Genomic DNA, 16,658 nt, shown 5'->3' with positions numbered 1-16,658 from the left:
AACTTGCACTTATATAGCGCTCTCCACACGGTAGCGTCTTAGAACACTTAACAGTGGCAGAGCCTGACTCAGAGGCAGGGGGAGGGGTGAGGTGGCCATAAGCACGGTTGTATAGGAAAGTTTTCAGGCAGGACTTAAAAGAGGGGAGAGAAGAGGTAAGGCGGAGGGATTGAGGGAGAGTGTTCCAGAGTTTTGGGCGCAGTGGCTGAAAGCATGAACTCCGATGGTGTGGCGGAGCGTGCGAGGGACGAGCAGAAGGCCGGTGCCAGTCGAGCGATGGCCAAATATCCTCACAAATCAAATCAATCATTCACTTTGTGGCAAGGACATCGCTATGCAAACATTCAATGTCACTTTTTACACAGATTACACAGTCACTACACATCACAGTATATCCTGTGATATGCTTTGAGACGTCACTACAAGGTGATGAGATGCTGTCAACTGCAAGGGTTATTTATTATCATTAATAATAAGATAGAATTTTTGAAGAATAATTAAAACCTGCTGGATGCTGTATTGGGATCAGATGGAAAGCTAAATTGGCACAGCTGTCGGGTAATACGTTGAGGCACTATATCAAATGCAAAGGTTATTATTAAGAAGATAGAAAGTTTTTTTGAAGAAGAATTGAATATTGATAATGGACACTGTTTTGGAAAGCACATGGAAAGCCAAATTAGCGAAGCTGTCAGGTACAACATTGTACTTCACAAGACATCTTCCTTTCATTCTTCAAAATTTAAAGGTTCTTTATTCCCTTACAGTGTACTTCAACTGTTTACAAGAACACTAGGGCGATGTACGCATTCATTTGATTTCTCTAAAGCAGGATGTATTTGTTTTCACTTATTGCAGATAAGCAATCAAGTTGCTTTGTTACCTCCCCCACCCACCCCAACTCCCCTCCAATGGACATCTTTTGAAATTAATTTAGTTGATAATTTACTGGAGGTGAGATTAAAACGAAAAATAATTTGATTCAGGAGTGCAAACAAGGTTTCAATGCTGTGTTCATTTAAGCATTTAACAATTCCTTGCTTCACAGCCCTGTTGCAGGTAAGCTTTGAACATTTGCCGTTGTATAGCTTACATAACATTACAGCACGGAAACAGGCCATTTGGGCCAACTTGTCTGTGCTCGGACCAGTCACTGCAGGCAGGGAATCATCCCACTCAGCTCCTGTTAACCGAGCAAGCCAAAGCCCTAACAGGTAGGGTGGTCCAAGCTGGACAAGTAGTGGAAAAACTTGTCAGACAGCAATATAAATGGCTAGCCATGTGGTTTTAGCTAGTTAGACTCCAGCAGTACTCCCAATGCGCACTCTGGGGTCCCCAAGACTTGGCTCTTAGCAACCTGCACCTAATACTTTCCAGAATTAGGTTAGCAGGATATTCCCCTCCAGGAAGAGAGTGTGCATTCCATTCCAACAATCTATCTCTGGGATTTCCATGTGCAGGTGGAATGCATGGACTTCTCAGTTTGGTTTGGAAACTGTTAAACATGGTGATGGGTTTCCGCATGTGTCAGACACCCAGCTGACCAAAGAAGAAAGCTTGTGCTGGTGTTTATATTCCAATGAGCCTCCACCCCTACTATTCAGTATATCTTGTAAAGCATTTTGAGATGTCCTGATGTGAAAGACTCCACAACAAATGTAAGGGTTGTTATTTTTCTACTTTATTATTTGCAGTGATGAATAATTAGAAGGTCGGCAGTGATTGCTGGTGTCTGCAGAGACATTCAAATGCTGAGTGACGCTCACAAAAGCCACCTGCTACTACCAAATATTCTAGAAGTAAAAATGATCTGATGAAATATTTTCTATATTTTACTACAGTAAACCGATAACTCAAGTTATCTGACGAGTTATCAGGAGTGGCGAGTTAGGCATATGAATAAATACATAAATAAATGCGGCTGGGATTTTGGCAGCATACACTTAAGTTCCCCCCACCCCAACTCCATTTCATCTGGCCCATCCAGCCCCTCCATAAGAACAACAACAACAAGATTTCTTTTGTATAGCGCCTTTCACGTCAGGAGGACGTCCCAAGGCGCTGGACGGTGTACAGCATTTCAGACCCGAGCTGGGGTCAGGTGGGGGAGAAGGGAGGGGAAGGGGGGGGTGACCAGTGGCATGATCAAAGAGGAGAGTTTTAAGGCGGGACTTGAATGAGGCTAAGGAGGGGGCGAGGCGGAGTGATTGGGGGATGGAATTCCAGAGGTTGGGGGCAGAATGGTTGAAGGTTTTCCTGCCAATGGTGGGGCGGGTGGGTCGTGGGACATGGAGCAGGTTGGAGCCAGCTGAGTGGAGGGAGAGGGAGGGTTGGTAGGGGGTTAGGAGGTCGCAGAGGTAAGGTGGGGTGAGGCCATGGAAGGCTTTGTAGGTGAGGACCAGGATCTTGAACTGGATCCTCTGAAGGATAGGGAGCCAATGGAATCGGACAACAATGGGGGAAATGGGGTCATGGAGTTTGGTGCAAGATAGGACACGGGCTGCAGAGTTCTGGATTATCTGCGGAGTTGGGAAGGCTGACAAACGGCATTTGCATAGTCGAGCCTGGAGGTGATGAAGGCATGAACAAGAGTTTCAGCGGCCTGAGGGCTGAGGTAGTGGCAGAGTCGGGCGATGTTACGGAGGTGAGAGAAGGCAGAGCGGGTCATGGCTTGGATGTGGGGAAGAAAAGACAGTTGAGGGTCGAACAAGACACCCAGGTTCCTGATGGCTTGGTGAGTTGAGTGTGCAACCATGGAGGTTGATACTGCCAGAGCCTGAGGTGCAGAGACGCTGGCGCAAGCCAATCAGGAGGGCCTTAGTCTTGTTCGCATTCAACTGTAGGAAATTTGCCCTCATCCAGGACTTGATGTCCGACAGGCAGTCTGTCAGGACAGCAGTGGTCCTGGAGTTGAGGGTGGAGGCAGAAAGATAGAGTTGGGCATCATCCACATACATATGGAAGTTGACCCCATATCTGCGGATGATGTCACCTGGAAAAGAGAAGCCGGGGGTTGTCCTTTGCCTCCAAGATAACCTTGGAGTAGAAGGAGGATTTGGCGGAGGCAAGAGCGCAGCGGTAGTGGTGAAGCTAGATCTGCCGATGGACCGTTAGTTTGGATTTGGTCCAGGCGCGTTCAGCAGCTCACACTTGTGCCTTGAGGGAACGGAGATGGCTGGTGTACCAGGGGGACTTATGGGAGTATGAGGCAGTTCGGGAGGTGAAGGGGAAAATGGAGTCCAGAATGGAGGAGAGGGAGTTGTGGAGAAGAGAGTGAGGAGGGGAGATCGGTCAGGGAGGGCCAGAGGTGTAGGTGTTCAGATGATTCCAGGGCAGTGGAGAGGGAGGAAATTTTTTCCACGGACGGTATGTGATGGTAGAGGGTTGAGAAAGGGGAAGGGGTACGGAGGTGTTGAGGATGATGAAGTGGTCGTCCGAGGTAACTTTGTCGATGATGGTGATGTCCGAGACGGTGAGGCCCCGTGTGATCACCAGGTCAAGAGGGTAGCCATGGTCATGGGGGAGTGGATGAGGAGGGAGAGGTTAAGGGAAGACAGGAGTCGGCAGAGACAGAGCAGGAGGGGGGGAAGTGGAGGTTGAAGTCACCTAAGATTAGGAGGTGTTCAGAGCAGAGGGAGAAGGAAGATAGGAGGGTGGAGATGTCCGAGAGGAAGGTGGGGGAAGGTTGGGGGGGCAGTAAACAAGGATGTTTTTTGAGGGAAAGCCTGGAGGGGTGGTAGAGGGTAAGGTGCTCAAAAGAGGGGAAGGTCCGGAGGAATAAGGGGAAAGGCTGAGGGGGGACCGGGAGATGAGAGCCACACCACTGCCATGGCGATTGGCCGTGGGGTTTGGTGAAAGGTGTAACCTGGAGGTGTGGCCTCGACTCGTGGGAAGGTGTCGCCTGGGGTGACCCAGGTTTCATTGAGGGTGAGGATGTCAATGTTTTCCTGGATGGTGAGGTCATGGTTTGTAAGGGACTTGTTAGTTAGTGATCGGATATTCTGCAGACCGATGGCAGAGGGGACAGTTACTGGTGGGAGTGTGGGGGAGATGAGGTGGGGGGGAGGGGGTGGACAGATGGGTTGGATGGGGATGTGGGTGAGGGAGGAAAGGTTGGTTCCTGTGGGTGAGGGCTGGTGGGCCTTGCAGCAAGAGTGGGTGAAGGGGCAGTCAGGATGGGTGCTGTTGGACAGCCGATGGCGTCTACCACGGTGGGCACGACGGAGAATGTGAAGGGAGGAGCAGAGGGAGGCCGTGGGGGAGTCAAGGAGGGATAGGAGTCAGGACAGGCGGAGGGAGAGGAGGGTTGAGCGGGGGTAGTAGAGGGAAGGGGATGGGGTCGGGAACATCTTGGGGAAGCAGCTTGGGTTAATTGTGGTAACTAATGTGCGCACGATGAGACTCGGAGCGGACAGGAGTGTTCAGCGAGCCATGGTTAGCCCGCTGGTCTGGTGAGGCTCAGTGAGGAATTGGGGGCAGTGATGTCTTCCCAGTAATCCATAAATGTTGCTTATGCAGCTCACGGACATTTCTCAAATAAAGCAACAGACCCTCAGCAGCCAAAAGGTTGGACCACTCTGGTTTAAGTGCTAGTGATAAGTTAAACCAGAGTTGACTTCTCAGTAAAATATAGAGAGTTGCAATCTGCAGTGATAGCAGCAGGTGGTGCTGCATGTCCTTAGCGCAGTATTCTTACCTCGTATTAACAGTATCATCAAATGAACAACAGCAGCCTCCAGAAGGCCCCTTCCCTCATCCACACCCTTCCCAACTCTCCTCCCAACTCAAACCCCATGGTTGTTTTGCTCCCACAATCTGCAACCCCCCAATCCCCTCCACCATCTCCTATCAGCACCCCTACCCACATCAGCCACCAAAACATCTGCTCGCACTCAAACAATGCCCTCACCATCCATGACCACATCCTGGATGAGCATTTCACATCCTAGGGCTCACAAAAATACGGCAGTCCCCCGATGACCCTATCCCCCTCAACAAAACCCTTCCCCCGGCTATGCTTTCCACCCACCGCCTCCCCAACTGTTGTAGTGGTGGGGTGACCCACACCTCCCAAACATAGCTACAACCATATCTTCGGTTATCCTCCTATACCCACCCTCCCTGCCCTCTCCTGATCCCAACCCCCAGCTCAGGTCCAAATCCCTGACTGTCCTGTGTTTTGGGACATCCTCCCGCTGTGAAAGGCACTGTACAATTATAATTTGTTGTTGCATTCTGTGGAAAAACTATGTTGTTCCATATTAATATATTGCACTGTAAGATTGCATTAATTTTTTCCAGTCCTTTAATTTTTCTTCATAAAATAGAAATACAGATCACAAGAGTGGTTCCGATGAAGAAGGTTCATTTGACCTGCCCTTCCAGAATCCCCAGCCAATGGATCGTCCATCACACATAATTAAACCTTCCATTTGATATAGCGCTTTTGAGACGTCTCAAAGCACTTCACAGAATATACTGTAAAGTGAATTGACTGTATATTTTGTGGGTAAAATGTGGCAGCCAATTGCACACAGCAGTGTCCCACAAACAGTCATGGATTGAGAGACCAAATTTTTTTTTTTGAAGGGATTATTACCCCCAGAAAGTGATTCGTCAATCGACTAAAGCAGGTTCTTACTTACTGCTAGGGTTGCAGAGGCATGTGGTGTAAGGAAACTTGTCAAAGGTTTCATCCTGCCTGGGATGGAACCCAGGTCCTCTCATTTGCAAGGTGAGTACTCTGACCAATACACTATTGTGAGATGTGCTTCCAAGCACCAAGAGCACACTGCTTAATAATGTCTCCAGGTCTTGTGTAATTTCACCACATTGAGACATCCTCCTGATATGAAAGGCGCTATGTAAAATAAATTTGTATTTTATTGATTTTATATTCTGCCTAACAAGTACTAGGTCTCCAATATATATCTATACATCTAATATCAAATTCTATAATTGGAATTTGCATTGCTGGTGTATGCTGTTCAAGCCCTCTGGGACACTACCCTGTGTGAAAAGTGCAAGTTGTTGTGTATGGCTAACGAGTTACCTCACTGACCATTTGGCATTGAGCATAAAACTACTAACAGCATTCGTTGCACCCTTTCATCTGGGTGAAGACAGTTGGACCTTCCAAATGCCTATCCCACAGCTAGGAGCTAAGAGCCAAGCGTCGGAGTGGAAAATGCAGCCTCTCACACTGTCCTTTACTGCACTGTGCTTAGTCCTGATTGAGTAGGTTTCAATAGCATTCAGCGGAGGTCAGACGTTGATGCTGGCAAGGTAAGCGGATGATGGGAAGCTGCAGGGTTGATTTGGCTACAAAGCGAGTAGGTATTTCTGACTTTCGACGATAATATTGTGTAAAATACTTCAGTGCCAGCCTGCTCCCTCTCAGGCAGGAGGTAAAGTGGGGTTCCCATTGGGTGATGCACAACATTAATGTGTCACTGACTTGGATTACCTTCCTGTCTTTGCTGAAGACAGGCAGCATACAATCAGGAACGCAGGAAAAAAGAGTGAACTTTCCCAAAGAATAAAGTATGCAAAGATGTCACAGTCACCTCAGATTGTCTACATGCAGAATTTTCTTACTTATAAGGAAGTCACCTTAACAAATGACCCTAATTAGATGTGGAATGATTGTTTTGTTTTTTTGGAGGGATTATTATTTATATTATTATATATTATTCCATCTATAGAGCGCCTTTCACTTCGGGAGGACGTCCCAAGGCGCTGTACCCGAGCTTTGGGGGAAATGGTCAGGGGGAGGGAAGGGAGGGAGCGAGGAGGGGGGAAATGGTCAGGGTGAGGGGAGGGAAGGGAGGGAGCGAGGAGGGGGTAGAGAGTTGAGAGGGGAGCTGAAGGCTCGGTCAAAGAGAAAGGTCTTGAGACCGGCCTTGAAGGAGGAAAGGGAGGAGGCGGCGAAGGCACTGGGGGATGGAGTTCCAGAGCCTCGGGCTGAAGGCCCGGCCACCGATGGTAGGGCGGTTGGGGCGGGGGATGTAGAGGAGACCGGAGCCAGAGGGATTGGTTTTGGAGGGATTATTATTAGGCGTGTGGAGTAAGGAAACTTGCCCAAGGTTTCGGAATAGAATGCACACCCTCACTCCCTGAAGGGACTCAACCTGCTTACCTAATTCTGGAGAATATCAGGCTGGTAAGAGCCAAGACTTGGGGACAGAGTATGCAAAGGAGGTTTAAATGCTGGAGTTTAACCAGCTAAAGCCGGATTGCTTACCATTGAAAGCACTGACTGTGAAACTCAATACATGACAAGACTGGTTGGAGATCCTGTTCTGTGCATTAAACCAAACTTCTACTCCTAACAGCAGCTCAGGTTAAATCACTATCTGATTGTTTTGTAACCTTGCACGATCTGAGGAGTGGACTTCTTGCCATCCTACCTTTCCCAAGGTAGATCAGAAACCTGCTTCATCTGTCCATTCATTCACTTTAATAATAATAAAATAATCCTAACATTTGATATAGTACTTTATATCAAATGCAAGGATTATTTTATTAAATAATATTTAACGCTGCAGAACTGTCTCAAAGTGCTTCACAGAACATAATGTAAAGTGAATTGACTATATATTTGGTGCACAGAAACCGGCAGACAATTTTAAATTAAAAAGTCAATTAAATTTAAAATTTTAATTTAAAATTCAATTTCATTGTTGAGCTGAAAAACCCACACTTCCCAAACCAGGATTATTAAAGAGTTCTGTCCATTGCTTCTGTGGACCGTCATCTCTGTTCCCCCTGCCCTCGCTCAGCCCCGCCACTGTGCAGTGTTCCGAGATTATCCTGTGTGATGGGTGCTGTATAAATCATAAGATGGTATTGTTTTCAAGTAATAACATTGTTCCAACAGTACACAAAGTTTGAAATCAAAGGAACCGGAAAATAAGAACTTCATTTCTAAACACGTGTCTAAACAGGAACAATTTGTTTCTGTGGGTTTTATTCTACTTTTGTGAAAATGATTTAATGCTGAGCATATAAACCGAGGCTCTTGGCGGCATCAGATTTCCTGGGAGGTTTCAGTTGAGGGAATGGGTAATAATCCAGTCTAAGGCTAGATGGTGCTCTGGTAACCAGTCCATCTTTACTTGCCAATATGTGTGACCTCTCGCTCGGCAACGAATATCTCTTGTTGATTTTGGGTACGCAATGGTTATGCTTGTTGAAAGAATGGTTTGACTTCTCCAATTCATCTGGCCTGAAGGTCATGTACGCAGTCGCTTCACCATTTGGTATTGTATGGTCAAGCGAGCCTGGAAAAACTTTTTGGTCTGGTGGGAAGTTACCGCCTGTAAGACCAATCTTACTATTTACATTGTTTTCCTTTGCTTCTTTTACTTTACCATTGCTTTGGAACTTGTGACACTTACAATCCTGAGCTTGCACCACACGGTGAAGATCCAGGTGTGTGCGCCAGGGTGTGTAATTGTCCTGCATATAATCCTTCTTTGGGAGTTCGAGTGTGACTCTCTTCACTGGAAGTTGCTCCACAAAGGCCTTTTGTTTCCTTACTGTGCAATTGACGGTCACGGTCTTGATTTGCAGGTCCAGGAAGGCTCCACTTGCTGGTTTACTTTTAACTGAAATCAAACAACAAGGTTTTGAGTTACGTTTTCTGGAATTCTCAGCTGGTTTGGATATTCTTAAGTATCATGATAGGTTTCTGCATGTGTCAGACATCTGGCTGACCAAAAAAAACTACACATTCGGAGCATGTGCGAAGGCTGCTTATAATGGCTCCATCTGTTTACAGTGTTTTTCAGATTTAGGTATAAGAATGTTAAATGCACCAGTTGACAATGACAAACTCCTAGGATGGTCACACATGAAGGGAATGTGTCAGAGGCACCTGACCTGCCATTCCTGGCAGCCGATAATGCTTAGTGTACTGTTCCCCAATGAAACAGAATGATGCCAGCAGAATGTGCTGTACAGCATAGGCAAATTGTACAGTACCAGATTGTGCTGAGGGGTCTACAGAGATCTTAAATTTACTGCTTTGAGTGCAAAACCACTGTGTTCGCCCACAAAATACACAGTCATTACAGCTTACAATGTATCTTGTGAAGAACATTGAAACTTTCAACATCGTTATAAGGCGCTGTATCAAATGCAAGAATTATTATTATTATTGGTATATCCCGAAGTATTTTGAAACAACTTGAAAAGGTGCATCAAATAGAAATATTATTATTAATTTATATCCTGCTTGGACTCCCACTCCATTTTTGTTTAGCGCTTTGAGACGTGAAAGGCTCTTTGCAAAGTGCACACTCTAACACCCGTCTCAAACATTCTCAAAAGTCTCAATTTCATCATCTGTTTGTACTGGATTGAAGCCGAGTTTAGCAGGATAGGTCCACCCAGTCCCTTCGGTTGCAGTCTTTCCACAGTAATCCATCTCACAAGACAAATATTTACATAGCTTTACATAAATTGTATTGGCTGATGTAAAGCATTGACTATGGGTACAAATGGTTACCTTTCTATATTATGTTCTGTTGAGATAAGATAAAGCTTGCAGCGTTTCTTCCTTAATAATACAATTTATATAATGTCCTTCATGCAGCATAGCATCTTGGAGTGCTGCAGAGTGGTGGGGTTCGACACTGAGCAAGTAAGAAGGGAAATGTGAGCATAGGAATGTTGAAGAGGCAAATTTTTAAGTGAGATTTAAAGATAAAGTGGGGTGAAGTGGAAAGATTGAGGGAATAATAATCCTTATATTTGACACAGAGCCCTATCAGGTTGTTGAGATGTCTCAAAGCACTTCACAAGATTTACTGTAAAGTGCAGTGACTGTATTTTATAGGTGAACACGGCAGCCAAATTGCACCCACAAACGGCCATGAAGCGAATAATCAATTTTATCAGGGGGATTGTTGGCCAGGACACTGGGAGAAACTGTCTTCACTTTTTCAAATAGTGCCATGGGATTTTTCACATCCACCTGAACAGGTAGTTAGGACCTTGGTTTAACGTCTCATCTGAAGGACAGCACCTCTGACAATGTAACACACTCCCAGCACTGCACCATCAAATAGAATGTCAGCCAAGACTGAGTTCAAAGATCTAAAGTGAGGCATGAACCCATAACTTCTGACAGACGCGAAAGTGCTGCTGACTGAGCCACAATTGCTATGACAACATCACTAATGTAAATTGTTTTGGCCAGTTAGGTGTCTGACACCCAATGGTGGATGGTGATGGCTGAAACCCATCACCGTGGTTAAAGCTATCCAACCAGACTGAGAGTTCCATATACGTCCACCTAAATGTGGAGTCCTGTAGCTCAGTGGTTAGAGCACTCGCTTTGCAAGTGAGAGACCTGAGTTAAATTCCAGACAGAGGGCGAAACCTTGGGCAAGTTTCCTTACTCCACACACCTAATAATAATCCCTCAAAAAAAACAATAATAAATTGGTCATTTTCAATCTACGACTGTTTGTGGGATATTGCTGTGCGCAATTGGCTGCCGTGTTCGCCCACAAATATACAGTCAATTCACTTTACAGTGTGTTCTGTGAAGCGCTTTGGGACGTCCCCCCCGACGTGAAAAGCGCTATATCAAATGCAAGGATTATTATTATTATTATATGGGAAATTCCCATTTGTGGAATGCGCACACTCCTTGGAGGGACGCACCGCGCTTACCTAAACTCATAGAGTATTAGGCACAGAGTGCATGTTGGGTAACTGCTGGAGTTTATCCAGGGAAATCAGCTTAGTTTGTCATTGAAAGCACTGTCTGGCAAGCTTCCATTTGTTTGTCCAGGTAGAACCACCCTACCGATTTGGGCTCTGGCTTGCAGGGTTAACAGGAGCTAAGGAGGATTCCCTGCCTCCATTGACTGGTCTGCCCTTCCAGGTCCTACCAATGAACCAACCTGGCTGTGTGGTGCCCTAGAGCACTGTGGTCGGACCCACCTGGTTCAGGAACCGGACAACCGAGAGTATCAGAGTATTGACTTGATTTTGACATTCCGTTGTCAAGCGAGTCACCTTAAGAGTCAGTTCAGCTCCAAGGAGACTCTACTTGCTTCCTCACATGAAGAAGGATAGTAATCTCTTGGTTATTTGACATCCGACAAGCGCAGGTTTGAGCCCTCACTCTGTGGAAGGCAGGTACCAAGAACTCCCCATGAGCTTTCTGGTGGGCAATACAGCTCAGCATGAAATGCGTGAGGGCATTGCTACTATCATCCTGTCCGCAGTTTGAATGCATGACCCTGCCCATTGAGCACTGGTTCCACCAGTTGGAGGTGTGGAGCACGGAAGTAAGTTTTGCAGTTTGCCATTGCTCCTCTGGAAATGAGGGCATCTGACTCTGTCCCAACCTCCTTACACACACATTGCTCTTATCTTTGAAGGATGCACCACTTTCGTGCATTTGTTGACAGGCAGGTGAGTCCCACGTCATAGTAGGGTATGTGTTTATGCTTATAAGTTAAAAAATGAAATACAACATTTATATTTTGTTTCGCCCACAAGATACACACACACTCCACTTTACAGTATGTTTTGTGAAGTGCTTTGAGACGTCTTGAAGACATGATAAGGCACGATATCAAATACAAGGATTATTACCTATGCCCTTATATAAGAATATAAGAAATGCTAGACTAAAAAAAGACTGTGGTCCATCTAGTTCGCCTTCCACCTAACTGTCTGTCTTATGCACATATGTCCCAAACTACCTTTGTAATATATCCCATAATGTTATTTCCTAAAAGAAAACTATCTGATCCGTGTTTGAAAAGATCAACATTTCATGCTTCAACCATCTCCCGAGGGAGCCTGTTCCACAGGTTCACTATTCGCTCACTGAAATAGTGTTTCCATACCTCCGTTCTGAATTTACCCCCTTTCAATTGCACGCTGGGTCCTCTGGTTTTACTATTCTGGACTACTTCAAACAGCCTGTTATGATCTACAATGTCTAACCCCTTTAGAATCTTAAAGACAGCGATCATGTCACCTCTCAATCTTCTCTTTTCCAGTGTGAACATGCCCAATTTGCTTAGTTGCTCCTCATAGTCCAGTCACTCCATTCCCTCAATCATTTTGGTTGCCCTCCTCTATATCCTCTCAATTTCTCCAATATCCTTTTTGTATTGCAGTGACCAAAACTGTACACAGTACTCCTAAGTACGGTCTCACCAAGTCCTTTTCATTTTCTGTACATATTATTTTACTTCCATTCAAATAATAGTCCCTTCCTGGATTTTTTGTCCCCATGTGAAGTACTTTTCTCCACATTGAATTTCATCTGCCACCGATCTGCCCAATTCCCAAGTCATAGAATCATAGAATTATACAGTACAGAAGGAGGCCATTTGACCCATCATGTCTGTGCCAACTCTTTGAAAAGAGCTATCGCTTCAATCCCACTCCCCCGCTCTCACCCCATAGCCCTTGCAAACTTTTCTCCCCAAATAATTATCTACTCCTCTCATAAAAGCTGTTATTGAATCAGCTTCCACTATCGTTTCAGGTAATGCATTCCAGATACGAACAACAACAACAACAAGATTCCATTTATAGAGCGCCTTTCACGTTGGGAGGACGTCCCAAGGAGCTGTACAGTTGGGTCATGACCCGAGTAGGGGGGAAATGGTCAGGGTGAGGGGAGGGAAGGGAGGGAGCGAGGAGGGGGTAGAGAGTCGAGAGGGGAGCTGAAGGCACGGTCAAAGAGAAAGGTCTTGAGACCGGCCTTGAAGGAGGAAAGGGAGGAGGCGGCGAAGGCACTGGGGGATAGAGTTCCAGAGCCGAGGGGCTGAGAGGCTGAAGGCCCGGCCACCGATGGGAGGGCGGTTGGGGCGGGGGATGTGAAGCAGACCGGAGCCAGAGGAACGGAGGGTATGGGCGGGTAGGTAGGGGGATAGTAGGTCGGAGAGGTAGGGGGGAGCAATGCCGTGAATGGCCTTGTAGGTGAGGATGAGGATCTTGAATTCGATCCTCTGGGGGATGGGGAGCCAGTGGAGGCGAGCGAGGGTGGGAGTGATGTGGTCCCGAAGCCTGGTGCGGGACAGTACACGAGCTGCAGAGTTCTGAATGACCTGCAGCTTGTGGAGGGAGGTGCCGGGAAGGCCGACGAGGAGAGAGTTCCCATAGTCCAGCCTTGAGGTGATAAAGGCGTGGACCAGAGTTTCAGCAGCGTGAGGGGTGAGATAGTGCCGTAGTCTGGCAATGTTTCGGAGGTGATGGAAGGCGGTGCCAGTTGTGGCGCAGATATGAGGAAGAAAGGACAGCTCAGGGTCGAACAGAACCCCGAGGTTCCTGATTGGCTTTGAGAGGTGGAGAGTGCAGCGTTGGATGCTGATGCTGTCAACGCCTGAGGTGCGGAGGCGCTAACGCGAACCAATCAGGAGGGCCTCAGTTTTACGCGCATTGAGCTGAAGAAAGTTGTCTCTCGTCCAGACAACAAATCGCTGTGTGAAAAAATTTCTCCTCACCGCCCCTTTGTTTCTTTTAACAACTATTTTAAATCGGTGTCTTCTGGTTACCGACACATGCACCAGTGGAAATAAATATGTTCAAATTGTCCTGTAACCTATCTTGTTCAGCTTTGCAATCTATCACCTTCATTAGCTTGGTGTCATCTGCAAATTTAGCCACTGTGCTTGCGACTCCTAGTTCCAGATCATTTATAAAAATAGTTAACAAGAAAGGTACCAAAACAGACCCTTGTGGGACTCCACTGGTAACATTTTCCCAGTCTAATGATATTCCCTGTACCACCATCCTCTGGGTTCCCAGGCGCTCAGTCATGAATTGAGTGACAAATTTATTAGTATTATTTTTTTGAAGCAATTATTCCCCCTGGAAATGTGATCCACCTATTGATTAACAACCGGGTTTGTACTTACTGCTAGGAAAACAGAGGCGTATGGAGTAAGGTAACTTGCCCAACAATTCGCCCTACTGTGAATTGAACCCACGTCTCTCGCTTGCGAGGCGAGTGCTCTAACCAATGAGCTACAGGACTCATTGCAATTGAGACGTTTCAAAGAGCTTCACACAATATCCTGTAAAGTGAATTGACTGGATATTTTGTGGGTGAAATGCGACAGCCAATTTCATACAGTAGAAATAACAAAGAAGCAAATTAAATAACATCTCTTTTTACATAGAGAAACACCCTTTTCCGTGCATGCAAACCCAAAGTCTAACCGTTGCCAAAAAACAAACCTCTGCATCTAATGTAACCCGTCGGTGAGTGTAACCAGCTTTCAGTTTATTTACAGAAGTGTCAACTTACCTGATCTAAAAGTAATGCAATGCTGTTCTCTCTGCCTCTTCCGAATGGAGTCATAGTGCTCCTGAAGTACATTTATGTCCATGAGCAGAGACATCTCATGTGCGCAACTTCTCTTCCGAAACTTCTCTACTGCATAACTCTTCCTATTTATTGCCTGAGTCACATACTCTCGTGCCTGCACCATCTGCTTCCCCACGCAGTTCAGCTTTAGGCAGCAGCTAGATAAGAACATCCTCGTGTGGTTAAAGTGAACAAACACGCTTCCAGGCAGACCAGTTAGATGCCGAGTGGTGTGTTTGCGTAAAAAACAGCTTACTTATTAAAACACAGTTATAGTGATACTGTACACGGCTACTTAAGTCACCCAGGCGCTCAGTGCAGGAGCTAATGTACTGAAGTAATCTGTTGAGCTCTATTTGTACTGTTAATGTTTGTTTAGAAAGGCATCACTGAATCATTGCCAAACTGCCAAAAAAATTTAACACATTCATTTCAGTGTTTGAATTTTGCTTCAAAATTGCCCACACACATAACACACAGACAGACACAAACAAACAGGCATAAAATGCATTTGAAGGACAGGAACAGAACCTTTGCACAAATAATAATCATTATCTTTGCGGTTCATATATCATATATATTTTTGCTTCTTTTCACATATCATCACTCGCTTCATGGCTGTTTGTCTGGGCCATTTACCATGTGCAAATTGGCTTCCGAATTCCTCTGCAAATACACCGTGATTCACAGTAAAATGCTGTGAAGCGCTTTGAGATAACTTGACAACATGACAATCAATATCAAATATATCAAATGCAAGGATTATTATTGTCATCTCAAAGCGTTTGGCAGGGTTTTTACTGTGAGGTGTAGTGACTATGTATTTTATGGGCAAACGTTGAAAGAGATGACTATTTGTGGAATCTAATTACATTCAGTCAAACGGTATTACTGAAAATGTATGGAAGTTTCGTAACTCTCTCTGCTTTTACCTTGTCTCGTTTTAAAGAAGGGCTTCTCCCAACAGTTTAGGAGAGCAATGATTAACTATTAAAATCTATTTTTCATCCTGTCATACCTTTCTTCAAACAGTGAGTGCTGAAAAGCATTGTCGGGGCTATTGTTGCAGGGTTGTTATTGAACTCACTGTGGTGAGGAAGCTGAATTTAAATCAATGAGCGATATGGTTACTAAACTAACTCAGCAACATTTCTCACGGTCTGTCAGCTAATTAGAATAATCCCTGCTTCTGATGTGACATGTTTAACTTCGGGAGCACATCTCAAAGCACTTCACAGGATTTACTGTAAAGAAGGTGACCTTATTTTAATAATAACCTTGCATTTGATTTAGCTCCGTATCACATCTTCGAGAAGTCTCAAAGCACTTCACGAAATATGCTGCAAAGTGAATTGAGACTGTGCATTCTGTGTGTGAAACGTGGCAGCAACCACACACAGCAGTGTCCCACAAACAGTCGCAGATTGACTGAGTAAATTTTTTTTCTTTTGTAAACCAAATCTGGGGCTCATATAAAAAAATTGAACTCACCACAACTCCTGATGCTGGCAGTAAGGGATTAACTGCCGTATTTCTCTGATAAGTGATCTGGCTTGGAATGTTATTACTTGGTTTGTTGCTCAACTCAAGACAGGGCATATTTGGCTAGAGACACAATATCTCATCTGGGGCCTGTCCCCGGAAATCAGGGACATATGGTCACCCTACTATAAAGTGCAGTGGCTGTGTATTTTGCAAGGCGGCCACGGTAGCCAAATTGCACATAGCAAATTTCCCACAAACAGCCATGAAGCGAATGACCATCATCTGGGGTGGGTGGAGGGGAAAGAGTGGGATTGTTATTTCATTTGCATGGTAAATTTGGTAGAGTATGGTTTCTTTTGCAACACCATCATTCACGGTTCAAACAAATATATTGAAATAACCCAGAGGATGGTAAAGAGTAATTACAGATGTTTCTCCTCCCACTTACTCTGAAGATGGTGAATCAGGCTCTGAGATGATGATTCCTCTTGTGCCAGCAGCTCTCTGTTGCTCAATTGCCTGGGTCCATTGACAAAAGTCGTCAGAATGTGATTCTGGCTGCGTCACTGGGCTATTTAACTATGATGTCCATCCCAATTAATAGGAGGCAGCTTGCCTTTACCCAATGATCATGCACATCTACTGGAGATAGGAGAGAAATCAGGATGGAGTGAGTAGACCCGGGAGGGTGGGGGAGAGAGAAGGGAAATCATGGCAAAGTAAATTGTGAGGGAGAAACAAGGCAGAGTGAGGTGAGATAGATGGGTGGGGAGGGGGAAAATCATGGCAGAATGTGTAGAAAGGACTGAGTCTGAGTGGAGCC

General features: G+C 45.5%; 1 protein-coding gene across 2 annotated transcripts; it reads right to left on the bottom strand.

The window, feature by feature from the left end:
* Positions 1–7,926: 7,926 nt before the first annotated feature.
* LOC103190767 lies at positions 7,927–16,413 on the bottom strand. Of its 2 annotated transcripts, XM_007911656.2 has the most exons (3): positions 16,284–16,413; positions 14,291–14,508; positions 7,927–8,609 (listed from the first exon to the last, which is right to left on the bottom strand). In XM_007911656.2, exons 2-3 carry the CDS (start codon positions 14,472–14,474, stop codon positions 7,993–7,995), a joined length of 801 nt encoding a protein of 266 aa, XP_007909847.1. In that variant the 5' UTR covers positions 14,475–14,508; positions 16,284–16,413; the 3' UTR covers positions 7,927–7,992. The 2 variants fall into 2 exon arrangements, with proteins under 2 accessions (XP_007909847.1, XP_042188109.1); XM_042332175.1 differs by lacking the exon at positions 16,284–16,413 and having other exon boundaries at positions 14,291–14,658.
* Positions 16,414–16,658: the final 245 nt, after the last annotated feature.

This window comes from Callorhinchus milii, unplaced genomic scaffold (genome assembly GCF_018977255.1).
Source record: "Callorhinchus milii isolate IMCB2004 unplaced genomic scaffold, IMCB_Cmil_1.0 Scaffold2, whole genome shotgun sequence".
NCBI lineage: Eukaryota > Metazoa > Chordata > Chondrichthyes > Chimaeriformes > Callorhinchidae > Callorhinchus > Callorhinchus milii.
The sequence above is the reverse complement of the archived record's forward strand: the minus strand, read 5'-3'. Positions and strand labels throughout refer to the sequence as shown.